At 32.1% G+C, this 15,921-nt stretch overlaps 4 protein-coding genes and 1 long non-coding RNA gene across 6 annotated transcripts; 4 read left to right on the top strand and 1 right to left on the bottom strand.

Annotated features, from left to right (window-relative positions):
• Positions 1 to 3,433: 3,433 nt before the first annotated feature.
• LOC109128815 (uncharacterized) lies at positions 3,434 to 4,095 on the top strand. The gene has a single exon (XM_019235867.2). It carries the CDS (start codon positions 3,539 to 3,541, stop codon positions 3,725 to 3,727), a length of 189 nt encoding a protein of 62 aa, XP_019091412.1. The 5' UTR covers positions 3,434 to 3,538; the 3' UTR covers positions 3,728 to 4,095.
• Positions 4,096 to 5,215: 1,120 nt separating this feature from the next.
• On the top strand, positions 5,216 to 6,621 carry LOC104740847 (uncharacterized). The gene has a single exon (XM_010461559.2). It carries the CDS (start codon positions 5,359 to 5,361, stop codon positions 6,346 to 6,348), a length of 990 nt encoding a protein of 329 aa, XP_010459861.2. The 5' UTR covers positions 5,216 to 5,358; the 3' UTR covers positions 6,349 to 6,621.
• Positions 6,622 to 6,753: 132 nt separating this feature from the next.
• Positions 6,754 to 7,892, top strand: LOC104740846 (uncharacterized). The gene is made up of 2 exons (XM_010461558.3): positions 6,754 to 7,053; positions 7,504 to 7,892. The coding sequence occupies exons 1-2, from the start codon at positions 6,932 to 6,934 to the stop codon at positions 7,757 to 7,759; spliced, it is 378 nt and encodes a 125-aa protein (XP_010459860.1). The 5' UTR covers positions 6,754 to 6,931; the 3' UTR covers positions 7,760 to 7,892.
• A 2,999-nt stretch (positions 7,893 to 10,891) lies between these two features.
• Positions 10,892 to 13,429, top strand: LOC104740845 (putative glucuronoxylan glucuronosyltransferase F8H). The gene is made up of 8 exons (XM_010461556.3): positions 10,892 to 11,365; positions 11,562 to 11,708; positions 11,811 to 11,875; positions 11,978 to 12,047; positions 12,285 to 12,503; positions 12,608 to 12,751; positions 12,842 to 12,977; positions 13,081 to 13,429. The coding sequence occupies exons 1-8, from the start codon at positions 10,985 to 10,987 to the stop codon at positions 13,308 to 13,310; spliced, it is 1,392 nt and encodes a 463-aa protein (XP_010459858.2). The 5' UTR covers positions 10,892 to 10,984; the 3' UTR covers positions 13,311 to 13,429.
• LOC147927999 (uncharacterized) lies at positions 12,184 to 14,473 on the bottom strand. 2 transcript variants are annotated; one of them, XR_015580447.1, is made up of 4 exons: positions 13,781 to 14,473; positions 13,065 to 13,667; positions 12,515 to 12,965; positions 12,184 to 12,402 (listed from the first exon to the last, which is right to left on the bottom strand). It is a non-coding gene; the product is annotated as an uncharacterized LOC147927999 (long non-coding RNA). The 2 variants fall into 2 exon arrangements; XR_015580448.1 differs by having other exon boundaries at positions 13,065 to 13,660; positions 13,781 to 14,033.
• Between the last annotated feature and the right edge of the window lie 1,448 nt (positions 14,474 to 15,921).

Genomic DNA, 15,921 nt, shown 5'->3' with positions numbered 1-15,921 from the left:
ACTATGCTTGTGATATCCTCCTTTTGTAAAAAACCAAGTTGATTATGATATTTATGAGTTATGACGGTTGTGTTTATGGTATTGGTTTTAAAACACTTCTTCTGTTTATTGTATAAATATGTAATCATAGTATTAGTTTAAAACTTAAAACCTCTTTCAAAAAAAAAAAAAAAGAAAAAAAGAAAGAAATACATCTAACATTCTAATTCAATGTGCCACCGTGCTATCTCGATGATCGAGATTTGTAAATGTAACTATTAGGTATACTATCAATTATCATAAAATTAATAGTGAGGAGCACAAAAATGCTTTTTGACCAGACGTGTTCTAGTGTGTGTGGAAGTAAAGCATGTGCGTGGGCTTTTGTTGTACTACTATACTTGGGTATATTGACATAATTATTGATTTTTGACTATATAGACATATGTACGTATAATCAATGATTTTTTGTTTTTTTCGTTGAAATCTTTTGACGAGCATATATACACATCCACATATATCCATGAGTTTATCTATTAATTTGTAAAAAAAGAAATTGGAAACTTACCTACAATTGCGATAATTTTGTAAAATTAATAAGTTCATCTCTTACCTCAGTGAACAGGAAAAGCTTACATTTGTTATTTACCTCACCTAAATAACAAAAAACAAATAGCAAAAGAAAATATGCAGGCCGTTGGTCATTTTGTTTCAATTCAACTAAGAAACATGGCCCAGGGGGATCTAGCTCTATATGTATATATCAAAGCCTATTTTGACCAACGACGTGGCCGAAATGCAGCTTCGTTCGTTAGTGGCTGCTTAATCAGAAGACCATGTAACGTACGTAACACCCTGTAAGTCCAACTGTTGGATATATTAAGACAGTTTTCGAATCTATAGAAGAAAAAGGAACACATGGAGCAGGTTAATTTTATTCGACATTCGGTCTTTAGTCGTGTCTTTTACCGATATATATAAAATAAAATCTAAACCTAAAAAGGGTCATAATTTTTTTGACTCCACCACAGCTGTTTCCCAAACCGAAATACGAATCTTCCAAATTATTTATGGCCAAAGAAAAGATTACATCCTCTATTAGTTTTAATTAAAATTTTCTTAGTAATCTTCCCGTTCAACGTTCACACTAGCATCTTACGGCATCTTTGATAAGTTTTGTTTTCTAATCTCTTATCTAATCCCAATCTCTCTATATATACAACATACTGTACATAATATATATATAGTAGTACTACTGAAATATAATGACCTTTCGCTTAACTTATATTGTTCTTAACGATCACGATATACATGGTTCGGACAATAGGCCAGGAAGAATAGTAAAAAAATCAATAAAAGAAGATTTACGGTAATATAAGTATAATTGAACGCATATATAACGACCGCCTATTATATAAGGGGATGCTTGCTTAGTTACTTTTAAGTTTTAACTATATATCCAAGACATGCATAATTGGCAAAAAAAAAGTTGATATTGTTTAGATTCATTGAACGATAGCGAGTAAATCTACTTATATAACCACTTATTTTCCACAAAGTCTCCACTATTGATTGAGAGACTCTCCTTTCTAAAAGTTTTTTACTTATTAAGTGCATCTCTGTTTGATACAATATTATATGCCAATTTGACAAAAAGAAAAATAATCTTTTCGGTCAATAGTCAACGTCAACAAGAATTTGAAACTTTTGTTATTAATTCGTGCATTGAAAAAATATGGTTATGACTTATGAATTCGGAATATTGAAAAAATTAAATGGATTTGGTGGTAGGAAGTCATAAATTAAAACATTTTGGATTGATGTTTAAATGTCAAAAAGAGGTCTGGTCTAAGCTTAAAAACAGGTCTGGTCACATTAACAAGACTTTTTCTTGTACTTTATTTGTTCTTTCTGTAATCGATAAACTTTTCTTGTTGTTTTCGAAATTCACTTATTGTTTAATTACATAAGAGCCGTGCATGAGTGAGCAAATAATATAAACTTTTGTTTTGAGTTTCAAATGTTGTCATCTCAGTTCCTTGCACCGATAATACATATAGTGAAACTTACTTCAAAATCACTAGTATGTGAAATATTAATGTTGGGGATGCATGGAAATTTCGTATTATAATAATTATTAATTAAAATTTCATTTAAAGTGACGTGGGCCGAGTAAACTACGTATATCCACATACATTTCTATAAATATTCAAATAAAATTTTACGAAAATTAGCTGTAAGTTTCACTTTAATTTTCCACTAGATTAAGACTCGTGCTAGAGCACGGGTTGAAATTTATTTTATTTATTATAGTTTTTATATAAAATATAATTTAGGTGATTGTTTTTAAAAGTTTTTTGGATAAAACATTATGCAATAAAATCATATACTAAATATGATGGCTTTAAAAAAGACAACTATTTTGTAAGTTTTATATTGTTAATGATTTTAGATAAATACACGTGCTATAACACTGGTCAAATTTTATTTGATACAAAATTTTATATATTTTATATATTAAAATAAAATTTTAATATATTGTATTAGGTTATATATGTGAAGTTATTTCAACAATGTATATTTTATATCATGACTTAAATGTCACTATAAGACATAATTTTGTAAATTTGGTTTTTAAAAAGCGAGTTATTATATTATGAGTAATTTAATATATTGTTATACTTTTTGTTTTAATATACTTGATTTCTTGAAATTCTTTCATATTATATTGATATATTATTGACATTGCTATAACAAAACAATTTAGAGTGTTTATAGTTTCTAACTTTTATATCAAGTTTCAATATATTAAAAAAATTCAAAATAAATTATTTAAAGTTGATTCTGTTATATAAAATTATAAAATTCAACAAAAAAAATTATATAAAAATTATAATATAAATAAAAGGATTTTTATCATTATCTTGATTAAGATATTAGGAATCACGATTAATTGTTATTATTTGCTTAGATTTTATTCCTTTTTTATGCTTACTAGTACTTTTTCTGTGGACAATTGATTCGGAATATTCTGTTTATTGTTTTTAGAAACAAGGTGATGTACCAATTAAATCTTTGGAGGATATATTTTGGTGTCAGTAAAAAAAAAATTAAGAATATTCTGAAATTAATTGTCTAAAATCTATTGAAATTTTAATCTTCCGAAAATGAACAGTTAGACGGGTTACACCTAATAAATATCTTGTAACAAATTAATATCAATTCTTTTATAACCTATTATTAAAATTATATAGTCTATAAATTTGAAGTGGTGTACTTCTGTTTTATTAAATATGGGATACTGAAACTAAAACACACTAAGTAGAAGAAGTTGTTCATAAAAAAACTGACACGTAGTGTGAACTAGAGAGCAACTTCGAAGACAAGTCTTCGACTTCTTTCGATCAATAGTACTCACTTTGGGGAGGTCTCTTTCTATATAAACCCAACACTCTCCATCTCTGCAAAAATCACAAACCAACACACACACACACAGATACATACATACATAGACACAAACCCATACATTCTAACATATCTATAATCTGAAAGAAAGAAGATGAGTTCCAGTGAAGTGAAGCCGTTCAAGAAGAAAGAAGGGAGCGTGATCCCAAAGGAGAGAGAGTTGGTGAAGACTAAAGCCGTCAAAGCCATTTTCTCTTTGCTCCGTCCCTCATGCGATGGTAATCAGGGTTCTGAGCCAACCCGCGACGGCGACGACAAGCGCGTGTATCCCACTCGCCCCTGACCGGTCGTTTTCATGGTGGTTTTGAAGATACGAATTTGGGTGGCAGTGTCATGATCTTAAATGGGTTCTTCTCCTTCCTCTGTTTTTTTCTTTCTTTCTGTTGTTTATAAGCTTAATGAGTCTATGTTTGTTTTTTTCTGTCTTCGATGGATTGATATCTATAATCATCTTTGCTATGTAAACAAGTAGTACTATATTTGATCATGATGTTTGTGATTAATTATGGTACTACACTACTACTAGACATTTTAAACATATTCTGTTTTTGTTTTGCTTTTTCATTTTAAAAGAAAGCATGCTTTGTGTTTATTGTGATTATCATGTGATGTAGTTTCCAATATAAAATATGCAAACGTGGTGTCTCGAAATTCAGATGTGATAATGATATAAGAAAAGAAAAAAAAAGAGACGAAAAAAAAATAATAATTGAAGAATAGGTATCCATAGAGTAATTAAGTAAATATGAAAAAAAAAATCAAGGGGCACTTACTTGTGGATTTAACATTACATTAATTCGGCTTCAAAATTTGCATAAGATTAAGATATGCGTAGGACCAAGACTTTTGTCTTACATGTGGACTTGTGGATGCGTCGGTCGAAGCTTATATTTTTACAATTCTTTATGAAAACGCCAATTTTTTGTTATATCGAAATTATATTTGGATATATAATATCCTAAATATTTAATCCAATTTAGTTAGAAAACGCCACTACATTGTCTCAGCAAAACTTCCATACACCTTAGCTAAACATTGCCCATGAATGGTATTATTGTGTACTTGTACGTCAATACTTGACAAGTGGTAGACAAAAAGAGTCGAACACATGTAGTTAGCAAATATAACAAAAGAACCAAAGAATATTCATCACGAGCAGTTGGAATAAAAGAAGAAAGCAAATCACAAACCTTGGTGACTTCGTGTGTTTAAAAACTAGGAGACATCAACAGGGCCTACCAAATACTATCAAAGTCTAAAGGTTTTTCGTCACTACTGACACAAGTCTAGTTTCGTCCGTCACTGTGATGGTCAAGAAAGCATATTCACCATTTCCTACTACAAATAGTTATTCATATATCCTTTATTCGATGAAGAATAGTTTCCTTAATTATCAAATTTAAGGATCGATATAAACAAAATATCTATCTATACCCATGTTTTGCATATAGAGATATCACATATGCTCGACATAAACTAATGTAAAACACTGTCGACAAAAAAATAAATAATGTAAAACACAAGTTAAAAAGGATATAAGTATGTATTTGATAAATTAATTCACTCTATTCATACATTCCACGATAATTGCTGAAAAAATTGGGTTTATGGACTTACTTAAATTGGGTATGGGCTTTCAAAATTTATTAAGTTTTATTGACCTTTATTAACGGCTTCATACTTGATCCCCGCCAACCAAATTTCAAAACCTACCTCACTTTTTCTGTCTTCCCTTTTTTAATTTTTTTCTTCTTCCTTAATCATATTTTTTAACAACACAACACGCCTTGTTAAAAAAGTACACACACACACATCATATATACAATATACATATCCATCTCCTGTTTGATATTATTTTTTCTCACGCAGTTTTTTTCAAATTTTATTTTTGAATTCAAACTCACTCTCTAAGAAATGGGTTGTTGCATCAGCAAGTGTTCTCCAAAGACTAAAGATTTCAAAAAAGCAGAAGAACCTGAAGAGAAGTATTGTTATGTTCCGGAGAAGCTGTTTATGTCGCGGTGTCCAAGTCGTGTTTCTCCACTTCTTCTCCCGGAGAAGAACCGGTTCAAGCCTATCCCTATCCCGGATAAGTTCATTTATGTCCCGGATAAACTCCCTCCTCCTCCTTCTCCTCCTGTAAAGATTGCATCTTACTCTCCAATTCAACCTTCAACAACAAGCAACTCTTCTCTCAGCTCATCAAGCTCGTCCCTTTCGACCGCTTCTTCAATCTCTGTCTCGAAGGATAGATCTTTTTCCAACGATTTCTTGCGTGCTTGTTACCAAGAGAATTCACACGTTGCTCGGATCAACTCCTTACGAGAAGCTTCTCTATCCATGAAAACCACAAAACCAGGATATCCTAGCCGGATGGATTCCCCGGTTTTACCAAACCGGTATTCAACAACACCAAACAGAGCAAATGAAAATCCTAAAAGAGGATCCAATGGTTCTAAGAGAACTCGAGAGCCATCGCCAAACCATCGTTCATTGACACGACAAAAGAGCTTTCGTCAAGATCAAGAAAGAGTTGTTATGTCTGCTTCATCAAATTCTTTAACCAAGGGCAATTTCTTGAAATCTCCATCTCCAAGCAGGAGATATGAAGGCACTTTCTTGAAATCGCCATCTCCAAGCCGAAGATTTGGTATGGCAGCGGCTGATTTGACGGTAAACTCAGTCTCTTCTCGTGTAAGGAAAGATAGTATAGATCTATATGTTCCAAAGACTTGTTGTCATAAGAGCAATATATCAGAGACTCGGATTCATCGTATAAGTTCTAAGATCGACGAAACAATGATCAGAGAAGTAGAAGGAAACCATAAGGAACCGGTGGTTCCAATGTTTGAAGAAGTACTTGGCAATCCTTTGATTGATTTGGATTGCTTTATCTTTCTCTAAGGAGAAGCTTTTTATTTTGTTTGTTTGTTGATGATGTGTTTGTGTGAACAGATAGGTTCTGTATTTGCTTGTGACAACTTTTTTTTGTTGTTGTTGTGTGTTTGTTATAGGTTTTGTGATGATCAACTAGATCATAACTCTCATACTACTTACTTTTTTTTTCTTTCAAAAATTTACTTTTATTTGTATGCATTTGAAATAGTTTGGATTGAATACAGCTATGAAAGCTTATTATTGCCATGTTTTTTTTAATCATACTTTTAGTTTCAAATCTTTTAAACTTTTGTTTTTTTTGGGAATGCAATTATAAAGGTAAACCAAAAAACAAGATACGATGATACGCTGCCGTTTGGAACCTATAGTGTTGTTGTTTATTTAAAAGGAAACGCAGCGCTTTAGATTCTTGAAAGTCTTTCTTCAATTGGTAGACAAACAAAATTTTATTTCGATGTCTTATCCAAATTCAACCAATGAGCAAGCAGATATAAATTGCAGTGCAACAACACTATCCCACTCCTATCTTCTATTAGTGTTTACCAATTTTTGCTACAACGGTTGCTTTTACATTTTCTTGGATTAGCCAATGGCACATTCACTCGTTCCTCTCTCACCGACAGCTCACGCCGTCAGACTCTCCTCTCCTTCACCGCGGTCACTGCCGCAGGCTCCTCCCGTCGTCCTTGAAGTTTCACCAATTAATCGCAGGTGATCAAATAGATAACTGTTGTTAAATTATTCAAAGTCTATGAATATTTATGATTGTTTCTATATCAAAACCAAATTGATGATAAATGGAGAGAATCTTAATCTTTATATACATACTAGGTTGAATTTCTCAAGTTTTTTTTTGTGTTTTTGGTCAATTTACTAAAATTCCTATCCGCAATGGTCGTCTGTCTGGTCCGGGTGATATCCATTATCCAAAACCACATTGCTCATCACCCAAAACACTCTTCTAAATCTTAATTTGTTTACCATTTGGCAAACGTAAACATTTGTAATGTATTGAATGGTTTATATTTTATTATGTATTTTTACTTTTATAAAAAATATTGCAAAGCTGGTCAGTCCGGTTGAACCGGATCGACTTTTTTTTCTTTCTTTTGGAACCATGATTAAAATGCTTAAACATACCCATAAATGATCTTTATGTAGAACAATTGTGTTGGGGCTAGGCGGGGCGCTATGGAGTTGGAACGCTTTGACCGCTAAGGAGGAGGCAATGGCAGCAGCTAGACGGCCGCCTCCACCACCACCCAAGGAGAAGAAAGACCCGACCGTCAGCGGAGTTCAGGCCAAGGTATTGGCTAGCAAGAAGCGCAAAGAAGAAATGAAGGCTTCCATTGCTAAACTAAGAGAGAAAGGCAAACCTGTTGTTGAAGCGGAACCAAAGTCTTCGTCTTCGGAGTAGAAACAATTTAAACCCTTTTATTAATTCATCTGCCTACCAAATTTATCCCTATGATGTTAATTCACACTATTGTATTTCAATTCACTCTTATGGTGATTTCCAACATGGTATCAAATCCAAAAGTATTCTAGCTTGTCTGAAGTAATCATTTAGACTAAATAATGTAGTAGTTAATCGTGAAAAACTTTTCAAAACTAAAATTTGAAATCAGAATATGTGGGTGAATAGAAACGATTATATTTAGCCTACATATATAATTATAATTTTGGTTTGTCCAAAAAAAAAATATATATATATATATATAATTATAATTTTGGTTTACTTCGTATTTCACATCATTGGTACAATTAATAAATAGTAGACCCGATCGTAGTTATTTCTTTGGATTTTAATCCTTGGATAAAAAATTATAATTTATTTACATGTAACACTTTTTCTTTTTGTAAAAAGATATTTTACAATTTTAAATTCTGTATCTCGAACTGTTAATTGCATTTTCACCATCCAAATTTTTTATAGCTCTAATTGTAATTTTACAATAATAGCATTTATATTTCAAGAAATAAATAGTGAAAATCAAATCACGATTTAATTTGTTATTGAAATCAAATAACATGTCTTCTATAGTTCTATATACTTTTATTTGAGTAATTGAAATCAATATTTGTTATTTGAGTAAGTTGAATGACCTAAGCATTAACCAATAAATTTATTAGATATGATATGACCCATGTATTAGTGACTGGGAAATTTAGAACAAGTAATAGCGGTAGCATATTTTTTCCTTAATAGAACATACTATAAAAAAAAGCATATTAGTATAGAGATATCTTGAATGTGTGAAGAAATCAAGTCCTCACTAGTACTCAGGGGAGAGGCATAAAACAAAGGGTCACGCCGGAACTTATTTCATGAAACAGGGTCTTTGCATATCCTAATTATTTTTCAATAAAAACGGAAGTACTAGTCTTGTGACAGAACTCCTAAGTGCTGATACTCTATTTTTGTTAGAAAAATCTGGTCTTCAGACATTCATGATCGAGCCATGGTTTGAAAGCAATTTTAACAAAAAAAAATATTTATATTAAAACAAAAATTAAAATATATTTAATCTTCACATTTAACTCACATAATATAAAATTGAAATCATATAAATTCTCCCTATAAATTATGCATTAACTTTATTTCTCCACTAAATTGTATTAATCAATTGTATTAAAACAAAACAATAAATTAGAATTGTAACTCTCATTTTTCTAAATGTAACTTTTCATCACTTCTCTTCCTATAAATATTCATTATCTTATTCTCTTAGTCTCTCACTCTTTCACTCTTCATCTTCTTCCACTATTCTCAAATCTCTTTTTTGTTTTGTTATGTGTTTTTTTTTTGTTAATGTTGTTGTATGGGTTAAAAAAAATCAAATCAAATATCATTGTAAAAGCTTAGTTTTAGAGTTTGTATGATATATATATCTTATATTGTCTTTTTAAATGTTTTCAAAGGTTTATCTCCATTGTCTATTTTTATATTAACATCTTATAAGTCATTATTTTCATACTTTCTTACAATATTCGCCACATAATAAGATCATGAAGTTGAAATGATCCATATCATGAAGTTGAAATGATCCATATTTATTTATCATTTTTAATAATTTATAAATATCAATATAATTATCCATTTATAAAGTCTATTTTGTTTTGTAAAGTCTATCAACTCTATTTACAAAGTCTATTTTGTTTTGTAAAGTCTATCAACTCTATTTACAAAGTCTATTTTGTTGTGTGATCCAATTGATAAATCTGCAAAAATCAATATAATATTTATTTTATTTATGATTTGAGGTTTTTGAAAACAAAAAAGAACATAATTAAAAAATTAGTCTTTGTGTTTTAATCAAAATGAATAATGATCCAAAAAAGAAAAAAATAATATAATTTTAAAAATACCATTTAACTAACTTCTCTAAAGATGAACCCATTAGTATGAAATCTAGCACTATAAATTAAATTGATGAGTGAAAAACAAAAAACAAAAACCAAAAGATATAAGTAATCCTTGGGGTTTTAAAAATTATTGAGATTGAAGTTCATATAATTTTATAAGAAAACTAATTTAGTTTGTCACTTCAAAATTAATATTTTCATTTTGAAATATTATGTGTGAGTGTTGAGTTTATATCAACAAACAACTAAATCATGTGAATTTTGATTGGGCCACTTGGTATTCCTTTTATTTTAAGTTATAACAAATGAAAATATTTATTTATAATTAACTCACTTTTAAAGGCATGTAACTCCATTTAACTCTACATTTAACACAAATGTAACTCATATCCAATAATTCTATATTAATTCATTCCTCCTACTAACTTATTTATCTTTCAAGAGAAAATGTTTTTGGTTAAATTTTAATATTTTTTAATTATTTTGGTTAGCTAAACTTATAGTCATATATGTATATATATATTGCTTTAAACTTTGAAATGAGAAATATTTTATACACAATAATTTTATATGTAGTTACTAAATTTTACAATGACATTAAGAAAAACTCTTTAAATCAGTTATTAACCACTATAAAACATGATAAACATAGATTCATTCATATTAGGAAATTTTTAAAATTTATATATATATATATATATATATATCAATTTGTAATAATTCTTTTTAGTATTTGTTAATTTCGGTATAATAAATAACTATACCAAAAAATGTTGACACAAGTGTAAGATTTAACTTGCATATTATTTTTATAAGAAATTTGAGATTCATATTTTAGTAGAAAAAAAAACAAAAATCATTCTTTGATGTTATTGTTAGTAAAAATTAAATAACAATATTTTATTTTAATAAAATTTCAGAAATATAATAAAAATTATTATGCATGTAACTATGCATTGCGTGGACTAATACCTAGTATTTTACAAAGATAAATATGTCTTATTCTTTCCATGGACCTTGCTGCATCAAAATTGAAAATTCTTATAAAACAATTTTGAGAGCAAACGTGAACCTTTTATAACATCTCCTTCCGATTAGTCTGGGCCTTGTCATCCTAACTACTAAGCCCATACAAATCCTTTCCATAAACGCTACCGTTTTGGTAACACTAAAGGTTTATGATCTCGGTCGTCTTTTTGGCTCTTTGCAAGATCTACAATCCTAAGAAAAAATGCTGTAAACATTAACGAAGAAACAGTAAGTGAGAGAGAGAGAGATGGCGAGCTTAACTAGTAGTAAGCCTAGAAACTTCGGTGCGTATAGTCACTACGCCACTCCCTGCACCCGCACGCACCAGATTGGAGCTCTGTTTCTCGTCGTCTCTACCTTCTTCGTCACAGGGCTTTTCGATCAGTGGTTCTCGGAATCCAATTCCCTTACTCCGGCGACGATTGATCTCCGTCGTACTTCTTCTAACTCCGTAATCGCGACTGATAACGGGATCCTACGGTGGCCGGAGCGAGGTTATGGTTCCCACCTTTCCCTGAAGATCTACGTTTATGATGAGAATGAGATCGACGGCCTCAAAGAGCTTTTGTACGGTAGGGATGGTAGTGTCAAGACCACCGCATGCTTGAAAGGTCAATGGGGATCTCAGGTGATTCATCTTTTTTTTTCGAATCTCTCAGTTTTTATGTTGTGAGCTTATCTTAATTTTACTTTGAAGTAACGGATTCAATCTGGAAATTTCTGGAATTAGTAATGTAGTGAGTGTGGATGTGTTAGCTACTTGATCGTATTTGAGGATGTGTTTCTTATGATTTTGTTTTGCCTTATGAATGTAATGATGATAGGTTAAAATTCACAAGTTGCTTTTGGAGTCCAAATTTAGGACGATTAAGAAAGATGAAGCGGATTTGTTCTTTGTGCCAGCTTATGTTAAATGTGTGAGAATGTTGGGAGGTCTTAATGACAAGGAGATCAATCAGACCTATGTCAAGGTGAACCAAATCGTCACTCAGCTGATTCAATTTGTAGATTCTGATGTTCTGTCTCAAACTACAATGATACATTATGTTTCACATTGTTCTCTGATCCACTAGGTCTTGAGTCAAATGCCGTATTTCCGAAGATCCGGTGGTCGTGATCATATATTTGTTTTTCCAAGGTACACAAGTTGTTATTTTTAATTAGTTTACTTATGTGGAACTTAATTGATGAACTGTATTATGCTATCTTTACATTACTTTGATTTGTTATGCTGATGTAGTGGTGCTGGAGCTCACTTGTTTAGATCCTGGTCAACATTTATCAACCGCTCGATTATACTCACTCCCGAGGTACTTAGCTTGCTCTCTGCCTAAGAGTTTCTTGTATTTTGAAGACGATTTGGTAGGGAAGGGATAATGTGAACGTTCTTTGCTTCATATATGTCTCTTCTGACTTTCAGAATTTTTCATTGGAATGTTTGTATGAGTGGTTTCGAGTAAATTGAATTGTCTATATGCCTGTTTATGTAATCATACAATGAAATCATTGAGCTAGGTTCTTAGAGGTTCAATTATTGTGGTTTGCAGGCTGACCGGACTGACAAGAAAGACACAACTGCCTTTAATACATGGAAAGATATAATCATACCAGGAAACGTCGACGATGCTATGACCAAAAATGGACAACCTGATGTTCAGCCTTTGCCTGTATCAAAGAGGAAGTATTTAGCAAACTATTTAGGTCGTGCGCAAGGGAAGGCTGGTAGGCTTAAATTGATAGAACTTTCAAAGCAATATCCAGATAAGGTTAGTCTCACATTTTTTCTTCTTCATAGACTCCTTGTCTATTTTGGCATACACCATCAGCTATCTGCTTAAGCTTATGCATGTTCTTCGATGTTTCTGAACAGTTGGAATGTCCAGACTTGAAGTTTAGCGGAACTGAAAAGTTTGGAAGGACGACATATTTTGAACATCTGAGGAACGCTAAGTTCTGCCTCGCACCTCGCGGGGAATCATCATGGACACTTCGCTTATATGAATCATTCTTTGTGGTCTGATCTCTCATCTCTCTACCCCCAACGTTTAATTCCACTTTATAACTTGCCTTACGTACTGTAATTTTGTGTGTTTTGCTTGTTCAGGAATGTGTCCCGGTTCTTTTATCTGACCACGCCGAGCTGCCTTTCCAGAATGTCATCGACTATGCTCAAGTATCCATCAAATGGCCATCAACTCGAATAGGCACAGAGCTTCTTGACTACTTAGCTTCAATATCAGGTACAATAAGCAATTTCAGAACCGCTTTTCCTTTGACAGGATTAATAGATTTTCACTTAAGATTCTTGAGATTTAAGAACTTTTTACCTGGCATGTCTTTCAGATAAAGACATAGAAGGAATGATATCCCGAGGTCGGAAAATTAGATGTTTGTTTGTGTACGGTCCAGATTCCGCACCGTGCAGTGCGGTTAAAGGGATTCTATGGGAGCTTCAACGCAAAGTAAGACATTTCCAGCAATCGACCGAGACGTTCTGGCTGCACAATGGCAGTTTTGTAAATAGAGAACTAGTCCAGTTCAGTGGCTGGAAACCTCCTATGCCTCTACCGTGAGTGGTTACTGTATTCCACTAATCTCTTGTTTCTACGGAATATCAATGATGCAGTTGAGTATAGTCTTTTTGTGAACTAGCTTATTTGTACATATACCACAAGAATTTATTTGACTAAAATTTGATAGAAGTAGTGAAACCGACAAGGTTGATTGTTGTTTCCGGACTAGAGCTGGGAATATGGAATTAGCCCTCTTGGTATTTGAGAGAATGCCTGCGAAAAATGAGGTTTAATGATTATTGGATTCTTAAAGGTAGGTGATATCTCTGGTCTGCTTCGAGCCATCGTAACTCAATGAGAGAGCATGGTTTGAAAAAGGTTCCTGGTGGTATCTCGATTCAAATAGATAGCTGTGTCCTTGAATTTATCAGCAAGGACAGTATACACCAAGAAAGAAACATGATATAACATTTGTTAGAACTTTTGACTAACCATTTCAAAGAAACTTGTGCTGTGAAACTTATCACTACCTGAATGAATCAAAAGCGTATATCATGGGAGTGACCAAAGATTTCGTAGGTCCTTAACTGGCGACGTTCTCTTAGATAAAAGTAGAAGGCAGAGTAATCTGTTGGATACTGCTGATGATTATTTTACCTGAAGATTGATCTAGACGGATCAAAGGACACTGAGTTTTGTTGGCCGACATATGATTTGGCTGAACAGAAGGAACCATATAGATGAAAGAGATGGTTGTCTAAGGAAGGACAAAAGCTTTGATACAGTAATCTACCGACAAGGAACCACTAATATAGTCCCACGAAACAGAGTCCCACACGGAAATCAGAATGGATCTAAGTCTGTTTTCTTGGAGTGATCAGTGATGCGAATCCAAAAAAAGCCTCCGTGTATAAACAGCTCACCACAGCAAATAGGAACTTTCTGTTTCAGGAAACTAACAAAGCTATGGCTATGGAACATCTAAAGATGTGACATATTCCTAACACAGCTAACTAGCTTTTGATTAATCGGTTTGATAATTGTATTAAAAATGCTCATGGAAACTGTCTCGAATGATTCGAATAATTTGTTTGCTGCAATCTTTGGAAATTGGGCATACCAAAAGCATCAATAAGTATAAGAACTTAGGTGAATGGTTCCGAAGTTTCGAGGACCAACTTGTAACTCTGTGATGATGATAAGACTTATACTTCTGGTGGTTACTATAAGTCCATCAATACAAAAGGATCATAAGAAACTAAAAGCCAAAAGTAGGTAAGAAGAGTGCAAAGACATTATTACTTACATTCGAAGGTGCAAAGTTTTCAAAGAAATGCAGTTAATTATAGAGAGAGTTAGAAAGGTCGAGAAGAGAGCCCTACCGTTGAGGGCAAGCTAATATTTAAAATTCCCCTACCTTTGAGGGCAAGTAAGTATTTAATTCTGAGAAGTTCTCACCAATCTTTTCATAAAAATGTGTCCCCTATCGATGTATGTAAGTACTCTTCTTCTACATATCGTTATCGTTTGATTCGATCGTATCAAGAATACTCTTTGAACTTCGATAAAAACAAAACAGTTTTATCTGTTGAATTGTACATCAAGAATGAAGATTGTGTATATTTATTGATAGTCTCTAGAGTTTATCGGTTAGGTAGTAGAAGTTTCGTTTGATCAGATCACTTGCATTTCACAAACCAATCTAAGCTATTTTTTCTTAGTATAAGGATTCAAAGTATATATGTTTAGAAAGAAAGAAAACAATTTTATAACTTAGAAACTTTGTATTTTTTTTTGGGAAAAGAAAAAATGTTTATATGTTGTGTTGTGATTGAAATATAGAACCAAATTGAATTGAAATCGTCTCTCCATAAAACAGAAAATATGTAGTTATTAATTTATTCCGCTTGTTTCGATCATACTCATATTTGATATTTCGATATCAACGATCGAAATTATAAAGCAAAGAAAAAAACAAAATTAGAAAAGAGGAGCAGGAAGGTAGAATAAGTCTGGAAAAGGAAAGAGCTACGTGACTGGTGAAGAGTTGTGCCATGCCATGTGGTGCTGATACGAATCGTATCCATACGACGTCATCATTTTCACTTTCTTTTCTTTAAAAAAATGTTTATCATTTCTTCAGTTCAGTCTTTTGCTTTCTCAATCATTGACGTGGGACTTAAACCGAACTTCAAATATGGTGATAGTTTTGTGTACATATAGCGTTACCAACTAACTAGCATTATCTATAATAATTATCAGATAATTTGTGCCTACTTTGTGAAAGCACAATGTATAACCTATTTGTTGATCCACATCCAAAAATTTTAAGGTTAAACATTTAAGATTCCCATATAAACGTAAAATTGTGAGATAAAAAAATTAAATGATCAGGAGAACATATAAACTGATAAACGTAATCATGTTGAAGACTGAACTATCTATCAGCGTCTACTGTGCTACATCTTTTTGTTTGTTTTCATATAGTTAGGTCACTTTGTTCTATGTATATATGGGAATCTCAACAAATCTTGATGTAGCCAACGACAAAAACAAACATGGGTTGATAAAAGTCTGTCATTTGAATCTGCATAGTACTTTTCTTATCGATATATGTATACCATTTGTTTCCTGGGAGAATATTATGATAGATAGATACATTATATTGTTT

This window comes from Camelina sativa, chromosome 14 (genome assembly GCF_030686135.1).
Source record: "Camelina sativa cultivar CO46 ecotype springtype chromosome 14, ASM3068613v1".
In the NCBI taxonomy this organism is placed as follows: domain Eukaryota; kingdom Viridiplantae; phylum Streptophyta; class Magnoliopsida; order Brassicales; family Brassicaceae; genus Camelina; species Camelina sativa.
The sequence above is the reverse complement of the archived record's forward strand: the minus strand, read 5'-3'. Positions and strand labels throughout refer to the sequence as shown.

Excerpts from the sequence above, each read along its gene's own strand:
- LOC109128815 (XM_019235867.2), top strand. The coding sequence starts at position 3,539 with ATGAGTTCCAGTGAAGTGAAGCCGTTCAAGAAGAAAGAAGGGAGCGTG.
- LOC104740847 (XM_010461559.2), top strand. The coding sequence starts at position 5,359 with ATGGGTTGTTGCATCAGCAAGTGTTCTCCAAAGACTAAAGATTTCAAA.
- LOC104740846 (XM_010461558.3), top strand. The coding sequence starts at position 6,932 with ATGGCACATTCACTCGTTCCTCTCTCACCGACAGCTCACGCCGTCAGA. Across the intron at positions 7,054-7,503 it reads GTTTCACCAATTAATCGCAG|AACAATTGTGTTGGGGCTAG; the intron begins GTGATCAAATAG and ends ATCTTTATGTAG.
- LOC104740845 (XM_010461556.3), top strand. The coding sequence starts at position 10,985 with ATGGCGAGCTTAACTAGTAGTAAGCCTAGAAACTTCGGTGCGTATAGT. Across the intron at positions 11,366-11,561 it reads AAGGTCAATGGGGATCTCAG|GTTAAAATTCACAAGTTGCT; the intron begins GTGATTCATCTT and ends TAATGATGATAG. Across the intron at positions 12,752-12,841 it reads TATATGAATCATTCTTTGTG|GAATGTGTCCCGGTTCTTTT; the intron begins GTCTGATCTCTC and ends TTGCTTGTTCAG.